This window comes from Muntiacus reevesi, chromosome 19 (genome assembly GCF_963930625.1).
Source record: "Muntiacus reevesi chromosome 19, mMunRee1.1, whole genome shotgun sequence".
NCBI classification, from domain to species: Eukaryota; Metazoa; Chordata; class Mammalia; order Artiodactyla; family Cervidae; genus Muntiacus; species Muntiacus reevesi.
Genome location: NC_089267.1, coordinates 55,793,131 through 55,816,685, shown reverse-complemented (window position 1 = coordinate 55,816,685; position 23,555 = coordinate 55,793,131). Strand labels below are relative to the sequence as shown.

The 23,555-nt window shown below is 36.8% G+C and overlaps 1 protein-coding gene across 3 annotated transcripts in view; it reads right to left on the bottom strand.

Annotated features, from left to right (window-relative positions):
* Positions 1 to 854: 854 nt before the first annotated feature.
* The window catches only part of MAP3K7 (mitogen-activated protein kinase kinase kinase 7), a 61,752-nt gene continuing 39,051 nt past the window's right edge, over positions 855 to 23,555 (bottom strand). For all 3 annotated transcript variants that reach the window (XM_065911333.1, XM_065911334.1, XM_065911335.1), the window contains 5 exons: positions 19,447 to 19,511; positions 11,639 to 11,744; positions 7,133 to 7,194; positions 6,343 to 6,458; positions 855 to 3,906 (listed from right to left, as the gene is read on the bottom strand). In XM_065911333.1, the coding sequence (XP_065767405.1) occupies positions 3,726 to 3,906; positions 6,343 to 6,458; positions 7,133 to 7,194; positions 11,639 to 11,744; positions 19,447 to 19,511 (530 nt within the window). In that variant the 3' untranslated portion in view covers positions 855 to 3,725. The remainder of the gene's footprint in view (positions 3,907 to 6,342; positions 6,459 to 7,132; positions 7,195 to 11,638; positions 11,745 to 19,446; positions 19,512 to 23,555) is intronic.

Sequence of the window (23,555 nt, the reverse complement as noted above, 5' to 3'; positions counted from 1 at the left end):
ATCAAACAGGTGAAAGAAAAAGCTGAAGCACCTCGGTACTCAGGGAGCACTCTAAACTACAGCACAGCGAAGTGGTTTAGGGCACAGACTCAGGCTTAAAGAGATACACGTGGGTCTCAACGTTGGCACTGTCGCCCTCGGTAGAGTGCTCACCGAGTCCCTGGGAATGCAAGCTCCAAGCTCCTCACTGGCCCTTCCTTTGTTTGCCATTCAATTTCCTTCACGGGGACTGGCAGTGGCCAGAGCCTCCAGGCTTGTGATTCTGCTAAAAACAGATGACGATGGAAAAGTAGACGCAGGCACCAGTCTTAACCTTCAGGCGCCGACTGTTCCATCTGTGAAATGGGACTGTCATCTGACTACCGTGGGACTGAAACGGACATGTCACCTGGCAGCAGCCACAGCAGCGTGGCTTATCACAGGTGCCCAATAAATATTTGCTGAGAAATGGTGAATAAGCAGATGTATTTACTAAAGTGAAGGCAGAGTTTGTACGTATGCACAGATGTGTCGGTTAGAAGGCTAACAGGCTGGTAAAGAAATGAAATAATGCAATTTAGATAGACTACAAGAAATCAGGTTGCTAATGAGCGTAAGTGTAGTGATGTATACTGTGTTATACCTCATGCAAATCACGGTTCATTGAAACTGTGAAGAGAATCCATTTAACCAAAAATCTGAATTTGAGGAAAGCTTCTCAAAAATCATTTAAAAATTTTACGATGGCATTAAGTATTATTAGGAGTCTGACTTTTCAGTTTTTATTCTGTTTTGTATAAGCCAAATCGGCTGCTGGAGCTGACACCTCATAGCTCTTCTGCTGATATAAATCATGCACCAGTTTTATGACCAAGTTTAGAGTAACAATCTGAATTTTATTACAAACAAAAATAAATCTAAAAAGCTTCCTTCAATTACATAGTATGCACAAGGATTTCTGCATTACATCATTTTACATAAAATGTTCAGAATGACGGAATTAGAACTTCCTACCATTTGAAGAGAAGAGCGGACCGCTGAAAACCACACACACAGAAAGAAACAAGAGTTTCACAGGGAAGGCCCGTGATCTCTGGCTACAGGCAGGAGGTGAAACCAGGAACACGAAAGAAACTTGGAGAAAAGGAAAAGACATTCAATGCTCTAAAATACTTCAGCAAAAATAGTCAAACATTTGTAAACAACTTTAAAACAGATCTCTTCAATATACTATGTGGCTATAAAGTAAATATTCTTAAATGATTTTTATTTGCCTCAAAAAGTCTATTTTAACTGCTGAGGAGCATTTCCCTGTAAGTTAGATAAAAGCTTTGTTTTCTTTCCCTGGAGGCAAAGGACTGCTTGTGACTTTTTCAGACTAGGACCTTTTGGATACTTCCATGTCTGTTAGCTATTTCCATCCCTCCAAAATACATGAGTTACAAAAAATGGTAAAACTAGAATAAATAACAAATTTGGCTTCTTGTTAACATCTCTGAAGGGTTGACGGGTAAGAACACTGATGAAAATGGCTACAGATTTAATTAACCCTGCTATCCTTTTTTCCCTTCATCAAGAATAAGGACTTAAAGGCATGAGCTTGGCAATGCAAGAACGCAGAAACGAAGTCAGGCTGAACTGTACTCAGCGTGCAGGACGACTGCAGTTCCGGAAACCCCAGGAAGAGCTGCAAACAGGCACGGGAGGGTTTAACAGCCTTTTCTGCATTTGGCACCGTGACTTAAACTGCTATTTTCTTCCATTTACCTATTTGGGATATTTTTATGAAGTGACTGCATATAACAATAATAATAATAATAAAAAACTTTCCCTTTAAGCATGTAATGTATAACAAAAACACATTAATGACCAGAAATAAAGTCTGCAATCTGCTAAATCCTAGTGGAAAAGTTCCGTCTTAGCATCCACGCTTGGCTATCTCATGCTCTGAGATGATTAGAAAAGTCTCTAAACACTGGCGAGGTCCCTTTTGGTGGCGTGACAGATGTACAAACAAGCGCGATGCTATGAAAGCGTGAAGCTTTTCCTTATTCTCCACGTCAAGCTTATTCGACTACTAACATTGAACCTAACATCACCTTTGGCTAGGTAATTAAATTATTCAGGAATGAAAATCTTCTGTTGATTTAAATGAAGTGACAGTCAATATTTGATATTTACCAGAAACTTTTAAATAGATCCTGAAGAAGCTAAAAACGACACAGTTAAGTACAAACTGTCCTTTACCTTTATTGCTTGTATACACAAGGAATACATTATAAAACTCAGTGGGAAGAGGAAAAAATAATGGAAGAAAAAGTTACCTGCTTTAGTATTTTTAAGAATAATTTTGATAACTTCTTAGATCAACTTGCTTATCTGAAACAGAGCAAAACTACAATACAATCACAATATAATTCTAATAATCACAGCAATTATGCTTTCATTTTTCTCTTCATAAAACATTAATGCTATAAAAATGAGGTTGATGACATCCCTATTTAAAAGACACATTGTACTGGTATCAAAATGTAGTTTATTTTAATACCAACTGAAAAAATAGAGCTTATATAGTCTATTATTTCAATGAAGTTTTATTATTATTTTTATTTTCAAAGTTGGTAGCAAAGTTACTGTTAACAATATAAATTTTTTCTTTATAAGTGAAATTCCTTTAAAAGTGTTGAAAGGCATTCTAGGATGGGCTTGCAAGGAAAATCAATCATTCCAACATTGATAAGTAGGATACTTGATGAATTGAGATTTATTCCTTTAACTTCTTCACTAACTTGTCCTGATTTGTCAGGTTTTTTACTCATTTGGTATCGTAAAAGTAGTTTAGGCCTGAGCCTTTGAGCTGGAGCAATTATTTCCATTTTCCATTATTTCTCTTCAGTTTTTCAAATATACAGTAAAACAATACAATAATCACTGCAGGAAGGAATGATCAGTTAAGCTGGATCATGTTCGTTTACCTTTTAATTTCATTTAAGGGATATTAATACTAGAGTCATAAAAGCTTTACAGTTTCAGCACACATACACGCAATCACAGAATTTAAAATCTTTATACCTTTTAAAAAAACGGTTCCACTTTGTTCAATGTATCATAGCCAAATTTAAGTCTAAAGAAATACACTTCTATTAAATACAGCGGCTGTCACTTACCTTAAGGTTTATGGATAAAGTTCAGTATTGATCCAAGGATGCTGGCATCAAAGCCCTCCCTCTCAACTATCCCTAAAGTTTCTGCATTTCTATAATGTACCACCAATTATTCTAGATTTATAATACCCTGTCTTTAACTTGGTATATACCATCTTTTGGATAAAAAGATTATTGGTTGTTTGAGATGAGATACAAGAACAAAATCATTCTTGAGGTTCCACCTCGAAAAAAAGACGATGTTTGCTCATAGCAGCTAGTCTGACACCCCTGTTTTCCTTAGGCCAGCCTTCACACTCGAGCATGCACATACAGCCATGGTTCACTGCATCTGTTCTCAAGCTGAGAACTGCTGCTTATTCAAGTACAGATGCCCCCATGTGATGTAAGGAGACAGTTGAATTGCATGTCCACCATGAGAAAAGGAAAATAAACGATGAAACAAATGCAGCAAATATAGGCAGCTGGCATTCAGAACACGCCAAAAAGCTAACACTCATGAATTGTCATTATAAGGGTTCTTCTTTCCTAAAAAAAAAAAAGTCTTTCTTTGCATATTTTGAACTGTGAGGTCCCAGAGAATCACGACGTGCCTTGCCGCTTCTGCTGCTGACTCCTGATGACCTCTAGTTGCTTCTTGCACTGCTGGTAGTACGTTGAAAGGCTTTTGTTTTCATCCAAAAGCTTTTTGTGTTCCTGTACCAGACGAGATGTATTCTGCTGGTCCTTTTCATCCTGGTCCAGTTCTGCAACTAGTTCCTGCCTAAAAACAAACACCACACGTTACACGGGATGGAAACACCCCTGCCTTAACAGCTGGTGATGAAAGCTCTAACTAGGCAGAACTTTGACTCTGGGTCTACCATTAGACACGCGAGGCACGCTGCTGCCGCTGCTACTGGCGCCCCAGTGCGGTGCGCCCGCCTGGAGAGTCCCGCGGATGGAGGTTAGGTACACCAGCCACACACAATTACGGGCTGGAATGGAAACTGTCATCTACTCTTCTGGCATACCCATACAAATATAACACTCCTTCTATTAAGTGTAACTGTACTTAGATAAGTAGTGAAAACAGATAAAACGGTATAATAAAGTTCCAGAAAATTTCATTTGTTATCCCTTGTATGTAGGAAGGAAGAAAAAAGGCTGGGAAGAGCTTACTCTGGTTCCACTTGAAAGTTACCCTTGGAAGTTTTAATCATTCACATTCGACTTTCACATTCCCGTTTTCATATGCAAAGTAGAAGTCATAATTCTATTCAACTACAATGCAGAGTGGTAGCTAACAGAACACTGGCGAGATAATTAAAATAGGTGTTATCCAACTTAAATCTATTTCCTACTTTGAAAATAATGAAATGAATACAAAGTACCACCCTTGCAATTATTTTTGAGAAAAACCAGTCTTTTACAGCCTGATAAACTTCTTTAAGTGCCTTTTATTTAGAGGATGTTATGTATTAGTTCCTAAAGGGGCCCTACTAGAAACAACTGAATAATTAATGAAAGGCTCTCAAACAAAAATTTACTAGTAACATTTCTTAAAGTACTTAAAACAGATTAAAACTGTCATATTTTTTATAGTGTCCCTCAATTCATCCTGTGTTTTTTCTCCAGCATAGAATTCTTCTTTCAAATGATTAAAGTATGGAAACAGTACAGCTTAAACATGTGACATAAGAAATAATTTTTTCCTTAACATAAAGTGTGACAAAATTCCATAGTTCTACAGTTCATAAAGTCTAATATTTAACCTATTTAGCTTTACCTTTAAAATGTTAAACTGAATTCATTAAAATCATTGTATTAGAAAACTGTGAAAAAAACTTTTTTTCTCCCTTCTTGAAAGTACCATCATAAATCAGTGTCAAAGGAGTAAAATTTCATGAAGGTCATGTTCAAGAAAACAGAAATATAGTTTCTTAAGAATCTTAAGTAGAGAAGAACGGAAACGGGATTGTATTTCTTTAAAAGGGGAGAAAAGAAGTCTATTTCCCAGAGCAACGTGTGAGTATAGAACTCCTCAGAGAAACACTCAGAGGTGAAATAAAGCCCTCTAATGAGTCATTCTATTCTCGGAAACATACACCTGGAGAGACTGTATCTACAAAAATGTTTCTAAGATAAAGCACAACTAAACATTAGTAAATCAAATTATTTTACCTGTGTCCAAGGAAACAATAAATCCATTTACCAATAAATCTAAATAGCTTTTAACTTTAAAATTCTGAGAACATAAAATATATGGTTAAGAGCACTTATTTATTTCCCTTATGTCTTGTTAATGTAATAAAATTCAGTCAAGAGTTCAGTTGTACATGGAAAATTAGCCAGGGGTGCTTAAAAAGCATAAACTTAGAAGATTCCTTAAAAAACTAGGAATAAAACCACCATATGACCCAGCAATCCCACTCCTAGGCATATACCCTGAGGAAACCAAAACTGAAAAAGACACATGTATCCCATTCATTGCAGCACTATTTACAGTAGCTAGAACATGGAAGCAACCTAGACGTCCACTGACAGATGACTGGATAAAGAAGTTGTGGTACATATACACAATGGAATATTACTCAGCCATAAAAAGGAACGCGTTTGAGTCAGTTCTGATGAGGTGGATGAACCTAGAACCTATCATACAGAGTGAAGTGAGTCAGAGAGAGAAAGATAAATATGGTATTCTAATGCATATATATATGGAATCTAGAAAAATGGTACTGAAGAATTTATTTACAGGGCAGCAATGGAGAAACACACACAGTGAACAGACTTATGGACATGGGGAGAAGGGAGGAGAGGGGAGATGTATGCAAAGAGTAATGTAGAAACTCACATTACTTATGTGAAATAGAGAGCCAACAGGAGTTTGCTCTATGGCTCAGGAAACTCAAACAGGGGCTCTGTGTCAATCTAGAGTGGTGGGATGGGCGGGAGATGGGAGGGAGGTTCAAAAGGGAGGGGTATAATGTATACTTCAGACTGATTCATGGTGAGGTTTGACAGAAAACAGCAAAATTTTGTAAAGTGATTATCCATCAACAAAAAAAGAAAAAACATAGAGAAAAGCTCCACATGAGAAATATACTTCATGATTAATTATACGAATGATGGTTTTCATGTCTTTAAACAACACTGCACCTTAGCACATTTTAAACTCCAAGTACTAATGATTTACATTTACTCATAAACGATAACTTACTTTCTCTGTAATAACAACGCGATTTCCGTCTGGACTTTCATGTACTCCTGTGCCATCTTACAATGCTGTTCAAACACTGCCATAGATTCTTTGGAGTTTGGGCATGGTGCTAGAGGCTGGAAATAAATCACAAATGTTCAAAACATAATTAAATCAAATCTCAGTATCTAGCTTGGCGTTAAGACAGAGACTGTAATACGACTTTTATAGCGCTAAAGCAATGATGTTTTAAAAATAAGCGTTAAATAAACCAGGCCTAGAAAACCTCAGCGTTCTTTTGTCAGTGTTAACTCAGATCTTAAATTTACACTTGCTGTTTTCAAACTTTTGAACTATGACTACAGTACTCCTGACCTCTGGTTTTACATTTCAGTTGCCAAACTTTATTATACTGAAAGATGTTTACAGCTCTCATACTCAGGCAGAGAAGGGTATTACTTATATTTCAGTCACCGTGAACATGCCAACGTATCACAAAATCTATTAAGGAGAGATGAGCTTATATGAGTTTTAAATTTTAATACACTAACAATGAAGAGCCAAGACCTATTCTTGGCAGCTGAACAAAGATATGAGTACTTTAAAGTGATTGTTGGATTAGAAACATAGGATTTGGGCAATCTCACTGACTTAATTGAGAATCAATTATTTCAATCTGATTTTTAAAAGTTTAAGGAGGCCAGCTGAAAGCATAAATAAATGCACACAATGACAAATGAGAACACCACTAGCTTTAAAGACAAGCTTCTCTAAAAGGAGAAAGGAAACTGCTGAGAAGGTGCTCCTTTACCTGTAGTTGGTGATCCAGTGTAAGGTAAGCCATTGGGATGGAATTATCTGATCCATTGGTATCTGGAATTACAGCATGGGTTTTATTTATTTTCTGTCATAAATAATTAAAAACAAAAAGCAAGAAAGCAGATGATTGTTTTTCCTAGAGAAAAAAGTTATTGCTACTGGTAATTTTTGATTTTTAAAGGTAAACAGAGGACATCCAATTACAGATAACTGGAGTACAACTATACTCTCATGCCTACAATTTAAGCTGGCTATGAACTGAACACAATATATTAAAGCATGTAAGCCCTTGCTTAATTAAAATCAAAACCAGCCATATGGGACCTTTATATTTTCAATTCAGTCTTATGGATTCTACCTAATCAAGCCTCACAGTCCTCCTCTCCTTGATCATGTTAAGCTTACTATAAGGCTGTGTCAACTCCAGCAATTATCCGTGTTCCTTCACAGGGAAAGGGAGGGGGCAAGAGGCACGTTCTTTTCCAGAGGGTCATCCTCTATCAGCAAAGATTCTACCTCCAGCCGCCCATCCCGCTCCTCGCAGGGAGTCACTGCAGAGAACGAGGGGGGTTACTGACGGGAGCGCATTACACACGTGGACAGCAGGAGGTGTGACTTACCGTCACGTCAGAGAGCGGTTACAGGGCTCACTCCAGAAACCAACCAGCCGATTGACCAAAATGTCTCAACGCACAAGTTTTGTTTGTATTTCAAAAAGAGGTAAAACTGCTAGAGAAGCATGGGACACTCTCTTCCCAATACGAACGTGTATGTACATTTCCAGGAGCAGGAAGGGTAACTGGGAGGTAATATAGACTTCCCTATTTCAGAAGCAGCAGCTTCCCCAGTACTAACAGAGAATAAATGAGTTAAGCAAGGGAGCTCTTCACACTTTTTCTGCTAAAGAGACTCTAGGAAAGAGTGGTGTAAATGAAGGCAAGGTCAGGATGACAGCAGGCACTTCCTCAAATACAATAAAAACCTAAGATAGAGGGTTCAATGACCTCCTAAGTTACTGCTGACTGGTATTCCAAATAATTCCAAAAGCTAAGTTAATTCAGAGCAGATGAGATAATGTATTTAAGGGATAATATGCAGTGCTAGCTAGTCTCTGGGGAGCATTCAACACATGGTGCTGCTGCTTCTTTTTTAATTATTGCCTTTGATACCAGGTGAAGAATTGGGAAAGAAGGGCAATTTAAGATATTCAAGTTTACATTTCAGATTTAAAAAGTCATGTTCAACTGTTGCTGTTGTTGAGTTGCTAAGTTGTGTGCTGGAGTGCAATAAAGAAGGAATAACAGAATATTGCCTTAGAGCCTTTACCCTAAAATCATATACTAAAGCAAAGGCTTTTTTTTGAAACAACTAAACAAGAAATACATTTATTTCTCTGATGAAACCTCTCCCCACCCCCTACAATAGTTTCAAATAATGCCTCCACTGAATACTGCTTTTCACAAAATTAAACTTATTAAAAGTGATTTCCTCTGAACTTACTGGAAAAATTGTCTTAAAATTTCTTCAATTTAATATTTCCACTCTTGTCACTCTTTCTTAAACCTTTGATACTTCATATATCATATTTAATCAGTCCCCTATCCCCAGTATGTATTTCAGAATTAAACATATCAATGTTTCACAGTTTTCTGGGGGTTTAAAAAAAAAAAGTCCAAGGATTGTGCTTTTTTCAAACAATTTTAAAGCCCTCTGACGGTGAGAATTAAGGTCCTTTACTACATTTCATATGTTCTCTGAAACCAAGAAGTAAGATGTCACCTTCTCACTTAAATTGAAATTTAGCTTTCAGTTTCTGGTTACAAGGCTTCCCTTGTGGCTCAGCTGGTAAAGAATCTGCCCGCAATGCGGGAGACCTAGGTTCAATCCTGGGGTTGGGAAGATCTGCTGGAGAAGGGAAAGGCTACCCACTCCAGTATTCTGGCCTAGAGAATTCCATGGACTACACAGTCCATGGGGTCCTAAAGAGTTGGACACGACTGAGCGACTTTCACTTTCTGGTTGTAAGACAGCAAGGTTATTCCATGAAAGTTTGTCTTATCATGTTTTAATTGCTGATCAAATCTAACCTCTTTTCCTAAATATCAGAACTCACAATATGCTGGTTAAAATAGGTAAAACCTCCCTTCTTGTCTCTTAAAACACAAAACTTATAACTATCTCATATTCTCTAACTATATGCTCCCTTCAACTGGAATGCTGTCCTCTTTCTGCTTTATGACTAAATAATAAATCTCATTAAAAAAAAAAAGTCACAGACTATGCCAGGTCTTATCTATAACTATTAAAACACTCAGCTTATACTGTAAATGTAGCAGTTTGTTATATGGCATGATGAGTTTACTTTTAATGTGTCCGTACCATGACTCCAATCAGAATACAAACAAATGGGGCATGATTTATGTTTCAATCTTTGCAAAGTACTAGGAACAGGACCATCTCTTGAGTGAGTGTCCCTGCCGTCCCTGTGGCACCCTCTACTGGATCCAGGTATCTCTCTTACTAGCTGCTCTTGGGCATGTCTTTCTTTACCCGCAAAGTATCACAAGCAGAAACCCATATTACAAGAGCATTATGCATTACAATTATTACTTATTTTGTTCTTTTTCTCTGAAAAACACAAAAAGCTGCTGCTCTTTTAAATTAAAAAACCCAATTAATTAGGTTGTTTTAACTTAATGTATGCACTTCTACATTTTTTTCTTGGTCAGTGGGCCTTGAAAGAAAAAGGTTTTACCTGTCTCTTCCCTACAATTTACTCTGTTAGCTTCAGTATCAATATTTTTCTTAGAAACACTGCAAAGCTGAACTTTATTATTTATAAACTTAAATCAGATTCTCAATGTCTAAAATTATATTCAAAATTATTTAAAAATGATAACCACACATTTATAGTATATTTTACAGCAGAGATGAAACTTAGTTGATATTGCAACCTGGACTCATGTATGATGTCTAGCTATTGGTATTTTGTGGTATTTTAGGTTCCAGAAAAGGAACAAAAAGAGATGGGAGTTGGAAGTAGAAGAACACATAAAATGGAATCACAGCAGTTAAACGAGAGGGATGTAGGAGAACTACCCTACATGATTTTACCCTTGTGAGCTCGCTATCTGCCCCACTTTGACTGGGATGTCTGGTTAGTCCAGGCTGAGATGAGGAGACCCAGCAAATGCTGGAATGTCAGGGCAAGTCCACCCTCACTGAAGGATGTGTGAATCAAAAAGAGCTAATACTACCTCCATGCTAACAGTCAAATCTCTCAAGGTCATTTCCCTGTCCCTTTTCTGAGGAGAAGCAGACCAAGATAAACATGTGCTGAGTACTGGTGAATGTTCTGGATGATCAGAGGCTGGGCTGTGATGGGGGTGAAATTTAGGAGTTTTTGCCACCACTAAATTTAAACTTTCTAAAACTAGGGAGTACATCCAAGGCTAAATATAGTTCTATCTTACATGACACAGAGAAAAGCCACCCAGTTAATTTTTTTAAATTACATTACGAACTTGACTATACTATGTCAAATATCTATAAATATTTATAAAAGCAGAATTTCAGTTTGTAAAGACAGAAAGCTGACTTTTTAATTTCAATTTAATTGCCATTATTAATACCATTGTTGATCTGATATAAAATCCCAAATGGTTTAGTTTTTCGAGGTCTAAGAGATCATCTTCCCTCTCTGGCACAACAACATATAAATAATTTTCATAGAAGAATATTGCTGCATATTTATCAAGGTATCCTCTTAATGATAAAGTTAATTTTATTGTGACACATAATTTCCTGGTTACCCATAATGAACCTATTTCATTACTACCTTCAGACAGGCAGATTTTAATACTTATATTCTGATTTTGATCAGTTAAGTTATTTATGTTGGAAAGTTTTAATAACTCTTACAGGTCTTTAAAAGTCTATTTAACAGACTACTTATATAACTGAAATGAGGTCTCCCTCTCAGTTAAAAATGATTAAAAAGGTCAAAGGTCAGAAAAAAAAATTTTTTTTCTTACCAAGGTACACAATATCTTGCATTTTTAAAACAAAACACTGAGATGAAGATGATTACTTTACCATCCTATTTTTAGTTATTCAAAAGATGAGAGTTTACTACTATCATTACTACCAGAAGGATAGACTGTAATAGAAAAATCATACTGAAATACCAAGAATGGAGTATCTTCCTACTTAAAAAATCCCCAAACAAACCATCTTCAAAATATAGGTTTAAAAAAAAAAAAAAAAAAAAAAAATATAGGTTTAGTATGGGGGGGTGGGGGGGAACCACATAAGGAAAAGTAGTTTCTGTCTTAGTGTTCAAAAAGATATTTTAAAATTTATTGCTAAATATTCGATTTTATTAATAGGAAAATCTAATCTACAGTATAACGCCAGTCTTTATAAACATTAGAGTAATCAATCACATGATTAAATGAATATAAAATTCAACTTTATAATGAGGAAATAAACTGGTCACCTGTGGAATCATCAGGGGTCCATGGATGACTGCGAGCTGGCTTTTCTGAGGTTGGTCCTGAGGTAGTGATCATTCTGACGCTAGGACTGGATGACCTACTGCTCACCTGCAGGAAGAAATGACAGGAGGAACAAAGTGTGATTTTGATATAAAAACAAAAATAACAAGAGAAAATTTCCATTCTAAGGCAAAGGAAAGACTTCCATTTTTATCAGAAGAGGTTCTAAAACACTTGTAAGAAATCAAATAGATCCTCTGGGAATATTATATTAATATATGTATGCTAAAATTTTATATACACGCACACATAATACCTCTTAGAAACCAATAAGCTTGCAAGAAAGTAAGGGAAACGCTCTGAGACCAGAAATAAAGTCTTAAGCTTTACTGCTTAAGCTGCTAGCCCTGGGCATTTCCACTGAAACCCAACGGCCTGGAGCTTCTGTTCTGACTGCCTGCTATACTCAGAGGAACAGGCATAAAGTTTGGGGGCTTTGTACAAAGGTAGTAGGACTGGAGAACCTCTTGCTTAAAGCTAAAACCCAAGCAGGCTTCATTCTCAGTAAACTAGAAAACAAAACAACAAAACCTACCCTACAAAAGCAGTAACAAGTAAATCTGTCTATCTTAAGTAGCAGCTCTGGGTACAGGGTAGAAAATGTATCTGCCATCAATCAATAAAAAAATTCCAAACTTGATTGAAGATGTAACGAATTCCAACCATAACAAAGCCCAAGCAGAAAAACATGAGGAGAAAACCTACATTACAGAGTTAAACACAGGCCATATTACAGTCAAATTCTAAAAAACAAAGACAAATAGAAGACAGTAAAATGTAGCCAGAGTGAAAAGATCATCCACGAAGGAATACCAGTTAGATCCTCAACAGCAACACAGAAGACAGAAGCAGAATATGTTCAAACTGCTGAAAGAAAACAACAGTCACCCCAGATTTGTTCAGTCATCAAAAATGGGAGTGAGGTCAAAATAACATTCTCAGATGAACAAAAACTGAGTTACCACCCACAGACTCTTCAAAAGAATTTATCATCATGGTGAGATATTGATACTCCTGTGATATATAATAGGGTCCAAAAACCAAACTGTGCATATCACAGTAAAACCTGATCTTCATAAAAAGCAAGTTTGGTCTAAACATATTTATGAACCCTATGCTTAAAAAGGGATTCCCAGGTGGCACAGTGGTAAGGAACCTGCCTGTCGATGCAGGAGACGTAACAGATGCAGGCTTGATCCCTGGGTCGGGAAGATCCCCTGGAGGAGGGTGTGGCAACCCACTCCAGTATTCTTGCCTGGAGAATGCCATGAACAGAGGAGCCTGGCGGGCTACAGTCCACAGGGTTGCAAAGAGTTGGACACTAAAGCGATTTACCACGCGCGCGCGCGCGCGCGCGCACACACACACACACACACGAAAGGGATTGTGCATTCTTCTCAAGCACCCATGGAACACTCTTGCAGAATGATAAAAATGCTCACCAAGTGGCAGGTAACTAGGCTGTTATAACCATCAGATGGGACACGCGAGTAGACTTGTAGCACCTAGCAATTCCTTTCCTAGTTCAAAATTACAGTTCTTTTACGAAACATACACAGTGACCAAGCCTGGATGTATTTACAGTCTCTTCAGACATGAACTCCAACTTGGGCCTGAAATGCTTTATATTACTCTTGAAGTCTGTGATTCCTCAAAAACACTAAAATCTCCTAAGGGCACTGATCACGTGTACTTTTCTACTGGTCACTCCAGGATTAAGGAGATTGCCAAATACATCATATAATGAATAAAAACAACATACGTGGCAAAGAACCATATAATAAAGACTCATTAAATAATAACACAAGCTTTTGGTATTCAGATGTAGGACTGGTGTTTAGGCTTATTTACCACTGATATATAATAAGAATGAAAATATACACCATAGAGAATGGTGATGAAATAATCAACTCTTATTTTTAGAATGCTGTTAACCTCTATAAACAAATAGATATGACATTATTCCTCAGTCCTTTAACCTTCTTTGTCTGAAGGCCAAGACTTGATCAGAGTACAGTGATATGACCACAGTTATAATTTCTATTGCAAATACAGAGCAATTTTTCTTCAGAGTGCTAGCAGAGGGTTTCAGTCAGCCTAATTTTATGTCAATATTTTAAATATAAATATTTGTGACATGTGAGAACCAGTATCAGTTGTGAGAAATTAAACAAGATAAAATACAAGATTAGGTTTACAAAGTATAAGAATAAATTCTGTACACTAAAAAAAAGGGTCACTGAATATGTGGTATTAAAACAAATAATACCACTTGAAAGTAGTATGAATCATTATACTCCTTAAACTTAAATCTTTTCCAAGAGAATTCTTTGCTACTTTATTTCTTTCATCTCATCTCATGTGCACAGTCATTTGTTCTACTTCAGATTTCCCAGGAGTTATAAAACTAAGAACGAAGGCTAACATTTTTAGGTTATCTCAAAACTGGTCTTTCTTCAAGGCTATAAGAAAAGCTATGACTTAATTTAAATCCATAAATTAACTAAATCAGTCTTTATATTTCAAGGAATGAGTATCTCAACAAACAACACAATATGCTAACGTTTGTATTAAAAAAAAAAAAAAAACTAAAGAAATATTTAAAAGCAAACCATATGTTTTGAATACCTGAAAAAATCCAAGGCATAAATCAGGACAGGTAATACTTTGATAATTTAAAAGAAGTATCAAACTGCTGGCAATTGATTATCAAGGAAGTCTTATTTTTATAGTAGTTGCTTAAAAAAAAAAAAATCACTGATGGCCATAAATGCTCTGAAACTACTAAAACTCATTTAGGTTGCTCCTTCCTTCAAGACATTTGCAATTTCCTTCAAGACATTTATAATTACTTTATTCTCAAAGAAACGGAGAAGTTCAATAAGAGATATAGAGAAACTTGACTTACCACAAGGACTGGCTATGAAAGTAGCTATGAGGGTTCAGAAACGCCACACAGCAATTTAAGGCAGCAGAAGAATACTAAGCCAAATTTAAACTGCAGGGCGAATGACCATTCAGTAGACATGAACCCAAACTGGACTCGGACCAAAACTTTATAAAAAGGAATTGGGAGTTATTTACAAACAAAAATAAAGCTTTGCTTTTTATGTCTCACCTGAAAGACTGGGAAAATATTTTCATAAGTCAAGAATCTACGGCCAGGGTTACTATTAGACCGACATCTGAAAGCTATTTAAAACCCTCAGGAATCATCTTAGTTGCTAAAATTACAGGAGCACAAAACAGAGATTAAATGTTGATTTATATGATATTTTTGTGAAGTAACATCTGAAGCGCATAAATATTCAAAAGAAATGGTATCAGTAGGTAATGTGGATTTACAAGGGTACTTACCCCATCATGATAATCACAAATTAATTAAATCTAAACATGAAAGGATGTACTAAAAATATTCTTTTTAATCCAAAATTATGGGCTCACTCTAATTCTGGCTTCACCACAGTTTATTACAAGACAAATTTTAGAATTTTATTTTTCTTATATGGTCTTTATATTCTCCAATAGGAAGGTATACTATGAATCAGGAATTATTTAGGAAATGTAATTATGTAGGCTTCTGATTTAGAGCTTGAAGAGAAAATTATTATTATAGACAAAAGAAACAGTATGAAAAATTGTATTCCTTAACAAAATAATGACAATGTATGATAATACATCTCTTGACATGTGATAGAAGGCCTTTAAAGCAGATGCTTTCTATAGTCTCTGTAGAGAAGCTTCCCTTATGATACAGAAAGAACAGAATGCCAAAGGATTTTACATCTTTTCGAGTGGTAGTTTTGCTTTATTTTTCTGTAGTAATATCGTGAGAATAAGTGGTAAGAGACCTGGGAGGCAGCAGATGGGGGCGGCATCCAAGCATGAACCAAGCATCTACTGGTGTGTCTGGTACTTTCACGGGCTACAGGAACCTGGGGGCTGGACATCATGGCCCCCACTGGGAGATAACGCTGAAGCTCAGGGAAACGAAGGACTTGCTCAAAGCCACATATCAGGTCAGTAAAGGTAGATTCTTGAGTCCACATAAAAATTAGAATGTCTGGTTCTCTAAATAATCACAATCGTATCTTTCTGCAGCTGTAATCTGTCATTGACTGCAGCACTCTCCAAGAGAAATCCTGAAAACAAATCTATAAATTTATTATCAAGGAGGATTAGCCTTGCTCAGAACTATAGTACAGTAAAGACTGTCAATAAACAGTATTTAAATAGTTAATGATGATGCAGACCAAACGAAGCCACAACACTTGAAACTGAAGGGGTCTAGGATTACTTTACCAAGCACTGCATTCAGTTTTATACGCAAGACAGAACGATAGAGTGTAGAGTTTGTGTGCTTTTGGAATCAGATCTGGATTCAAAACTTGATTATAGCAAATACTAGCCAGTGCCAAGGGAAGTAAGACTTAGGTAAGTTTCTCTAAGCCTCAGTCTACCTACCTGCAAGATGGGGAAAATAAAAAGTACCAAACTTTCAGGTTAAAATGTCAGTAACATACATTAAAGGCCTGACAGTAAAGGCACAAAATGGGCGCACAATGAATAAAAGGCAGCTGTCATTACTGAAGCTCTCCCGCTGATCTGGGCGAAGTCTGCTCTGCCCAAAGGAGCCCCTGGGAGACTGGGCTTCCCCGGCCTGCCAGTGGACCTGGCCAGCGCCTCCCACGGACGCACCTACCTCCGCTGCAGTGAGCTGGCTTCAGCATCTGCTGCGGCAAAGCAATGCGCTCTCCCCGGGGTACGGCGGGGGTGTTTCCGTAAGGTTTTAGCAAGAGCTCACGAGAGGATTTAGGCTTTCGGCGAGTGACCTGAAGCAGGCCACCAGGAAGGAGGGGTTCACCCCAGCTCGGCCACAGTCAGAAAGCAGCGCCAGTCCACGGGAGGGCAGGGCAGAGGGAGGGTAAGCTGCTCCCTGGCAGGGCAGCGGCGGGCACTCACATCCGCCGCGAGAGGGCAGCGTTTGTTTTCTGCGGGGGCGCGGCGACCTTGTTTCCCATCTGTGCTTAGACCACATTGTAAAATGGCCCTATTTTGTCTCATTTTTCATGGTCTCACAGTCATTTTGTCTCTTGGTGTTCTGAGATAGACACTGTTTATTTCCAGCTTTTAACAACACCAAGGCTTTAGTATGAGATCAGTTCCCCGACATCAGGGGTGGCTTTTTTCTCAAATGGAGGCCAGATCCATTACATATGCTTAATGAGCTTCCTAAATTAATAAAAACCTCAGTTAATTTAAAAGTGAGATGGCTGCTGTGTGGATGTTCACATGAACATGACACAAGCACTTTTAATTAAGAAGCTTGCGATGTTCACCATTCCCCCTTCTCCATAGAAATGGCAGTACAAAAATTGTCAATTTTAGTTGACAGATGAAAACTTTACGTGATTTTATTAAGGTCAATATTGAATCAAGAGTCAAAAGTAGAAACGCCTATTCGATCACTTTCCTCTATGAGATATAATACTAAACTTCATCAGGAAACTCTTCCTCTGACGACTGTATTGGCTGGGCAAATACTTTTATGTTCTTTATCACTTTCTATGGCCAAAACAAACCAAAAAAATCCCTATGCATCTGTTTAATCACTGCTTAGCCAGACTTTAAAAAGAACTATATCTTCAATTTTGAAAATCCAGATTTGTATACTTTTCCTCTCCAAATAATGTTATTTTCATGAGTAATTAGAAAGATTTAATGGTTATTTATCATAAATAACATTTTCAGGGGAAAACGTTTTCACAGTATATTAGTCATTCTCATCCCTAACTGGATATTAGGCATTTTAAGGTTGTCATATGTAAGTAATTCTGAATGAGTGGAACAATTTTAACACTGGCTAGGCAATGGTTGTACAGAACCTGTTTCACAACAAATTTTACCACTCTATCAAATTCCCCTTATTCTAAACCTTTGGAGTAGTCAGTGACAATTCATGCAAGTGTGCCTTAGTCCCAGGGTTGTACTGTCTCATGTGCATGTAAATATACATGCACATGGTAATGATCAGTCTCAGGTCACACAGAATTTGTGAGCAAATAAGTAAGGTTTGGTGCAGTGAGGTCAGCCCTGAGATACAGCGATGCCTTCATCCTAGAACACAGAGAAGGAGCACTCAGATGCTCCTGAGCTGCCTTAGAGCAAGCCTCTCATTCCTAATCAAAGGGAGAATACTTGGCTAGAGTTTTTCATAACTGGAATGTCAATGGCAATAGTAAACAGCATTAAAAAAAGCTGAGTTCATCAAACTTTTAAGAAATCAAAGCAAATACCAGATGTCAAGCTATCTATTACTAAATGCCCTGATTAATGCTTGAAGTATTTGAGGGGGAGAGAGTGGGAAATTTCATTCAAAAAGTTCTGAGACTGCACAAAAGCAGATATATTGAAAAAGATGCTATTAAATTAATAAAATTAAGATTTAGGATCACTTAATATCATAATACATATTATTTTAAATGAGTCTTATATATATATATTTTATGCATATATGTGTGTATATGTTTATATATGTGTGCATATGCATATAGGTGTGCATATGTGAATTTGAAGGTGTGTGTGGGCATTATGAGAAATATTTCCAGACATAAATGAAGATCAAAGACTGCTATTATTTAAATATCTCAAGTAGTTTTTGTTAGTTAAGTTAGTTGATGGCTAGAAAAGACTTTCAAATTTTTATTAACAACTACAAAGAATCTCTAAAATTTCAAGCATGTTACAAAAAAGAAGTAATAATAAAACATCTTTTAAGATGAAAAGTACTAACACATTTTACCAGAAATTAAATCACACTGGTTATAACATATAATCCTGTAATTTTTGTTTTGTTTTGTTTTGTTTAATTTTTATTTTTCAGTGAATCCTGTAATTTTTTATGTGGTATTTTTATCACTTTAGATGCATGCTACAGTATTAAAATTTATTTTGGCACAACTGAAAGCTAATCAACAACAAAACCGTATAAACAGTTCTCACTTCATTTTATGAATATGATATAAATTATATATGTTAAAGTATTGATGTAAATAATAAAAAAGGCAATGACTGCTACTTTTATATACTTGGTTGGTTAAAACTTTGCACCCGTTCAGTAATGGCTTAACCTGCAGCACTGTCTGGGACATCTTCAAAGAGGTAAGGCGAGTTTAGAAGAACATCCAGAAATATAAAGACGAATAAAACCCTTAACAACTGGGATAGACGGCCTGCTAGAGTTCATCCATCTGCTTAGTAAATACTGTGTTAAGGATGTTTCACAAAAATGCAAACCTAGCGGATGCGACAAATTAAAAGATTAGTTACAGTCCACAAGGTGTGTGGGTGGCTGTGACCCCAGAGAAGCGACATCTTTACTGGGGGGGATACGTAATCTCTTTCGTAAAAAGGAGGCTAAGACTAACGATACATTTTGGAGGACAATGTTAATGACAAATTGTTCCAAGTACAAAATCGAATACTTCCTTATTAAAGCACATATGAAAACCAGATAACACACACACAGACTATTGAATTAACCAGTCTCTTCTTAGATTCAAGTTAAGTTAATAATGGCATCTATATGTTTTCCCCCTTACATATTTAAGTTGATGATAATGAATTTCTCCATTATTATTTTAGGTCAACTTATAAAACTTATTTTGCAGAGGATACATACTCCAGTTAATTTTTGATCTGCGCCCATCACTAACCTTCAAAGTCAGCGAATCCGGAGAGTAAGTCTTACCTGACCAGGATCTGTCCCAGTAACAGTCAGGTCTTGGATGGATCTACGTCTTGGCTGCCCGTTGCCTTTTAAAAAAAATCAAAAAATTAAAATACTGAAATCTGTTCAGAGACAAGAAGGGTTTAACAGCTACAGTAGTAAGTTGGAATTTGTTGCTCCTTGGATCTATACAGAATGTGAGAAAAACCAGTGTTTATCGTTATAAAAAGAGAAAGAAAGATGTAAGGAAAGAGAAACAGCTATAGTATTTTAACTCAAAAGCTGCTGGCTTACAATAAAATGTGTCCTAATACAATAACCACTCCTACCACACGAGAGCTGCTGAATTCTCTTCCACCATCTTCTGTCATGTGTTTAAATAGATGAATGCCTGGGGGCTGGGGCTGATGACGGCATCTATTTCAAGGGCCTTACGTTACAGTTTCTTCAGCAAGACAGCTAGCAAGTTGCGAGCCATGACTGGCTTTAGCCAACAGCAGTACCTTGTTTGTTTCAGAGCTTAAAAGGATGCTTAGGCTTGAGTTTATTGCACTGAGTCACACTTACTTAAGCCCATTAGTCTTTGTCAGAATCTAGTAATTTATTATTTGTGAACAACAACTCTTAATTCCTAGTGGAGACGGATGACTCTCATTCTCAAATATACAGCTTGTTGAAATGGGCTAGTGTGTTAACCCTGCTTCAGGAACATCCAAGCCAAACATAACTGAATTAAAAATCAGTTTATGAAAGAACTAGACAAATCTAAGCCTTCAGCAACATGGGGGGGTGGGCGGTGAATTGAACAATAGCTTCACTCAGCACTTCTATTTGGGAATAGGGCTGTTTACACAGTTATTTCTAAGATGAGCAATCAGCTGTCTAAAAGGAAACACCAAAATACTGTGAGTAACAGCTGACACGATAGTCAAAGTTCTTTTGCCTCTGAAGACTATATTATGTAATGGCGGGCAGCGCTCAGACCACGTCTCTGATAGTCGTGGCCTCATCAGCCGACAGAATTCATTCTTAAAATTTTATATCTCCATACCTTTCATTATCTTACTTTACACCAATCAGCAATAAATCCCAGCATCTTAATCAAGGTGACCTTACTATTTTGTACATACACTAAAAGGACTTTCAAACAGAAGAATAATGTTTAAAGCAATAGTACGTGCAGTGAATATAAAAACTCAAATTTATAGCTATCCTAGAAAGTATAACTCTTTTGCATTTAAAGCTATGTTTTAGAATTCTTTGCATAATCTTAAAGTTACTTCACATTTCATTTTATTCCAAGCTCCAACTTTCAATTACAAATTGACATAACAACAAACTGCACATTCATGGAATCAGGCACACCAAGCTATTTCTCTGAAAACTTTTAATTATCCCCATTTTCCTGAGGACAAAAAGGATCCCCACTACCATGACTAATGAGCAATTTCAGGCACATTTCATTCAACACAATCATTCTAAAATTAGCTGGGATGAGACAGGCTTGTAAAAGTGTCTGGAATTCTCTTTTCAGATTAGCAACATTTGTGAATCTGGGGAGCCACCCAGCACATGTGTCTGAAAATCATTACATCACCATTGCAATAACAACAAAGACAAGTTCTAAGTGGGGGGGGGATGGGGGGGGGGATGGTGGGGAGGGGCAGGGAGGGGAGAAGGGGAGGAAAGGGGAACAAAAAGTCATAAGTAGGGGAAAGGAGAGCTGACAGTTAACAGATGCCATAAGATGAGAAATCTTTAAGCTACAGCATGAGTCAAAAGCAAGCAATACTAGGCAGTGCATTTTTATTAGCATAACCATGGCAGAAACCATCTGGCATACAGTTCAGAGGAAGCAAAAAAAGGATTGCAATCAACAAATACTTGTTGCTCCAATATTAAGTTTCAAGTCATAATTTAGAAATATGAATGTAAAAAACATCAAGCTCCTATTATCACAAATGAAAATTACTGAGTGTGTGCTCAGTAAATTTAGACTGACTCTGAATTTTTCGGTAACTAAACACTAATTTAGAAACTCATTTACTTTACATTTTTTCATGGTTCTTTAATATGTGCATACCTGTATTAAACACAGCAGTATAAAGGAAAAAAGAAGTAGAAATAAGGGAGAATATGATATCAACAGATGCCTAATGGAATTTGTAAATGATGTCTTGAGTTTTTTAATCTGTAATGAATTTTGGAACGTTCAGGACTTCTGATAGGGAACAAAGGATATTTTTAAAAATAACTTTTCTAAGAGCAACAAAAGGAATATACTATATCCCTAAGCCCACCTTCTTCCCCACCCCTAAAAGGGTGGTTGGAACAGCAGCTTATAGGGCAATTGCTTTTACAACGCTGAAACAAAATCCATCTCTCCAAAAAGCTGCTCTTTGTAAGTACAACTGATTTCCTGAGCTGGTATTTGAAAGTCGTCAGAGTCCTTGCAGAGACCACTGGCTTAGGTCCCAGAGAGTCATTCCTGTGGCTTTTCTTATCAGTTTCCTTACCTAAGCTACTTACATTTTTCTAGGTTCCAACTTTCTGAAGACACTATTCATGTAGAAATCAATACATTTTCCTGGAGACATCTCTTAATCAAAATGTTGGAAATTTTGATATCTGTTAAGCTTTGAATATTAAAAATTATGGGACACTTATCTTTTTTAGATTTTAAAAAGTGATCTTGGTAGACTACAATAAGGTGGAAAGAGACTACTGAAATATTTCCTGTAAGTTTAGATGCACTTTCCTATTTAGTCACAAATATAGAGTTTTACTGAAGGAGCAGTGTCTGCACTTGGCAGAAGCAGAGGTGGTATATCTCAGAAGAGCTCTCCTTGGGCCTCCGTGTCCCTACACAAAGGCAGGTGTTAATGACACTATCTGTGCCAGGTATGAACTTGAGTTCCAGAAAAGCTTGATTCTTTCTACCTCATGGTCTCCTCACAGCGGTGCTGCACTGTTGATCGCTTGCACTTTTCATATTCTACCTAATTACTTATCACACTTTTGGTAAATAACCAATATACAACAGAGCTCAGTGTACTTGATTGAACTTTAAAGTGAATGAATAGTCATTAAATTTTTCTCAGTTAAGAGATCTAAATGCAGCTGAAACCATTAAGGACTCCTAAAGTTTCTTTTCAGCTTCAAGAATATTACAAACAACAAATGTCAATTAAATTCAGAAACTTGGACAAAAATATTTTATGTGTATTAAGATTGATTCAACAAAACACTTGCATATTCAGCCTTCTTTAGCAAATCCTTAAGACAGTATGCAATATTTTTTGATCAAAGTGTTCTATCAGTTTAAAATGAGAGTACGACTGCTGATCTCCCCTGATGACAGACACCAGAGCCATGAACAAAATATTTTTTAACTGTTCAGTCTCTTGTTTAGTTGCTAAGTTAAGCTGGACTCTTCTGAAGCTCCATGGACTGCAGCCCGCCAGGCCCCTCTGTCCATGGATTTCCCAGGCAAGATACTGGAGTGAGTTACCACTCCCTTCTCCAGGGAACTCTTCCCAATCCAGGAATTGAATCCACGTCTCCTACTTTGGAAGGTGGGCTCCTTACCACTAAGCTATCAGGGAAGCTGACTCAGTCTCTTACTCTATGAAAATGGAAAAGGTTGCTGCTTTTGTTGTGTAACTTTTTGACATTTTACTTGCTAAACTTTGACATGTGGAATTTTAAAAGAAACGTAAAATTTAGGTATTCTTCTAACATCAGATCAAATGTTACTATCAAATGTATTACAGTTTCCCAATTCATAATCCCTATTCCATTTGAGTATTTGAGATGAAGATGGAGGGAAAATAGACCCTTGGAAGCTTGGATAATGACAAAAGCAAAATGTGGGAAAGTCAGGAAAATTCAAGTAAAAGGACCAAATAAACAAAAATCCATGTTTTTATCAAAATCTTAAAGGAAAAAACTTTAGAAAAATTTAAAACAATCCAATAATCTGCCACTCACTCTCTTTTCTTCAAATAAAAGTAACATAAAATGGATTAGAAAACTATAGATCAGATAGTTTCAATTATGGGCAAGAGATGTCTGCATTTACATTAACTTTGCTTAGGTTGCACAGTTATTTGGCAGGACATTCTCCACCA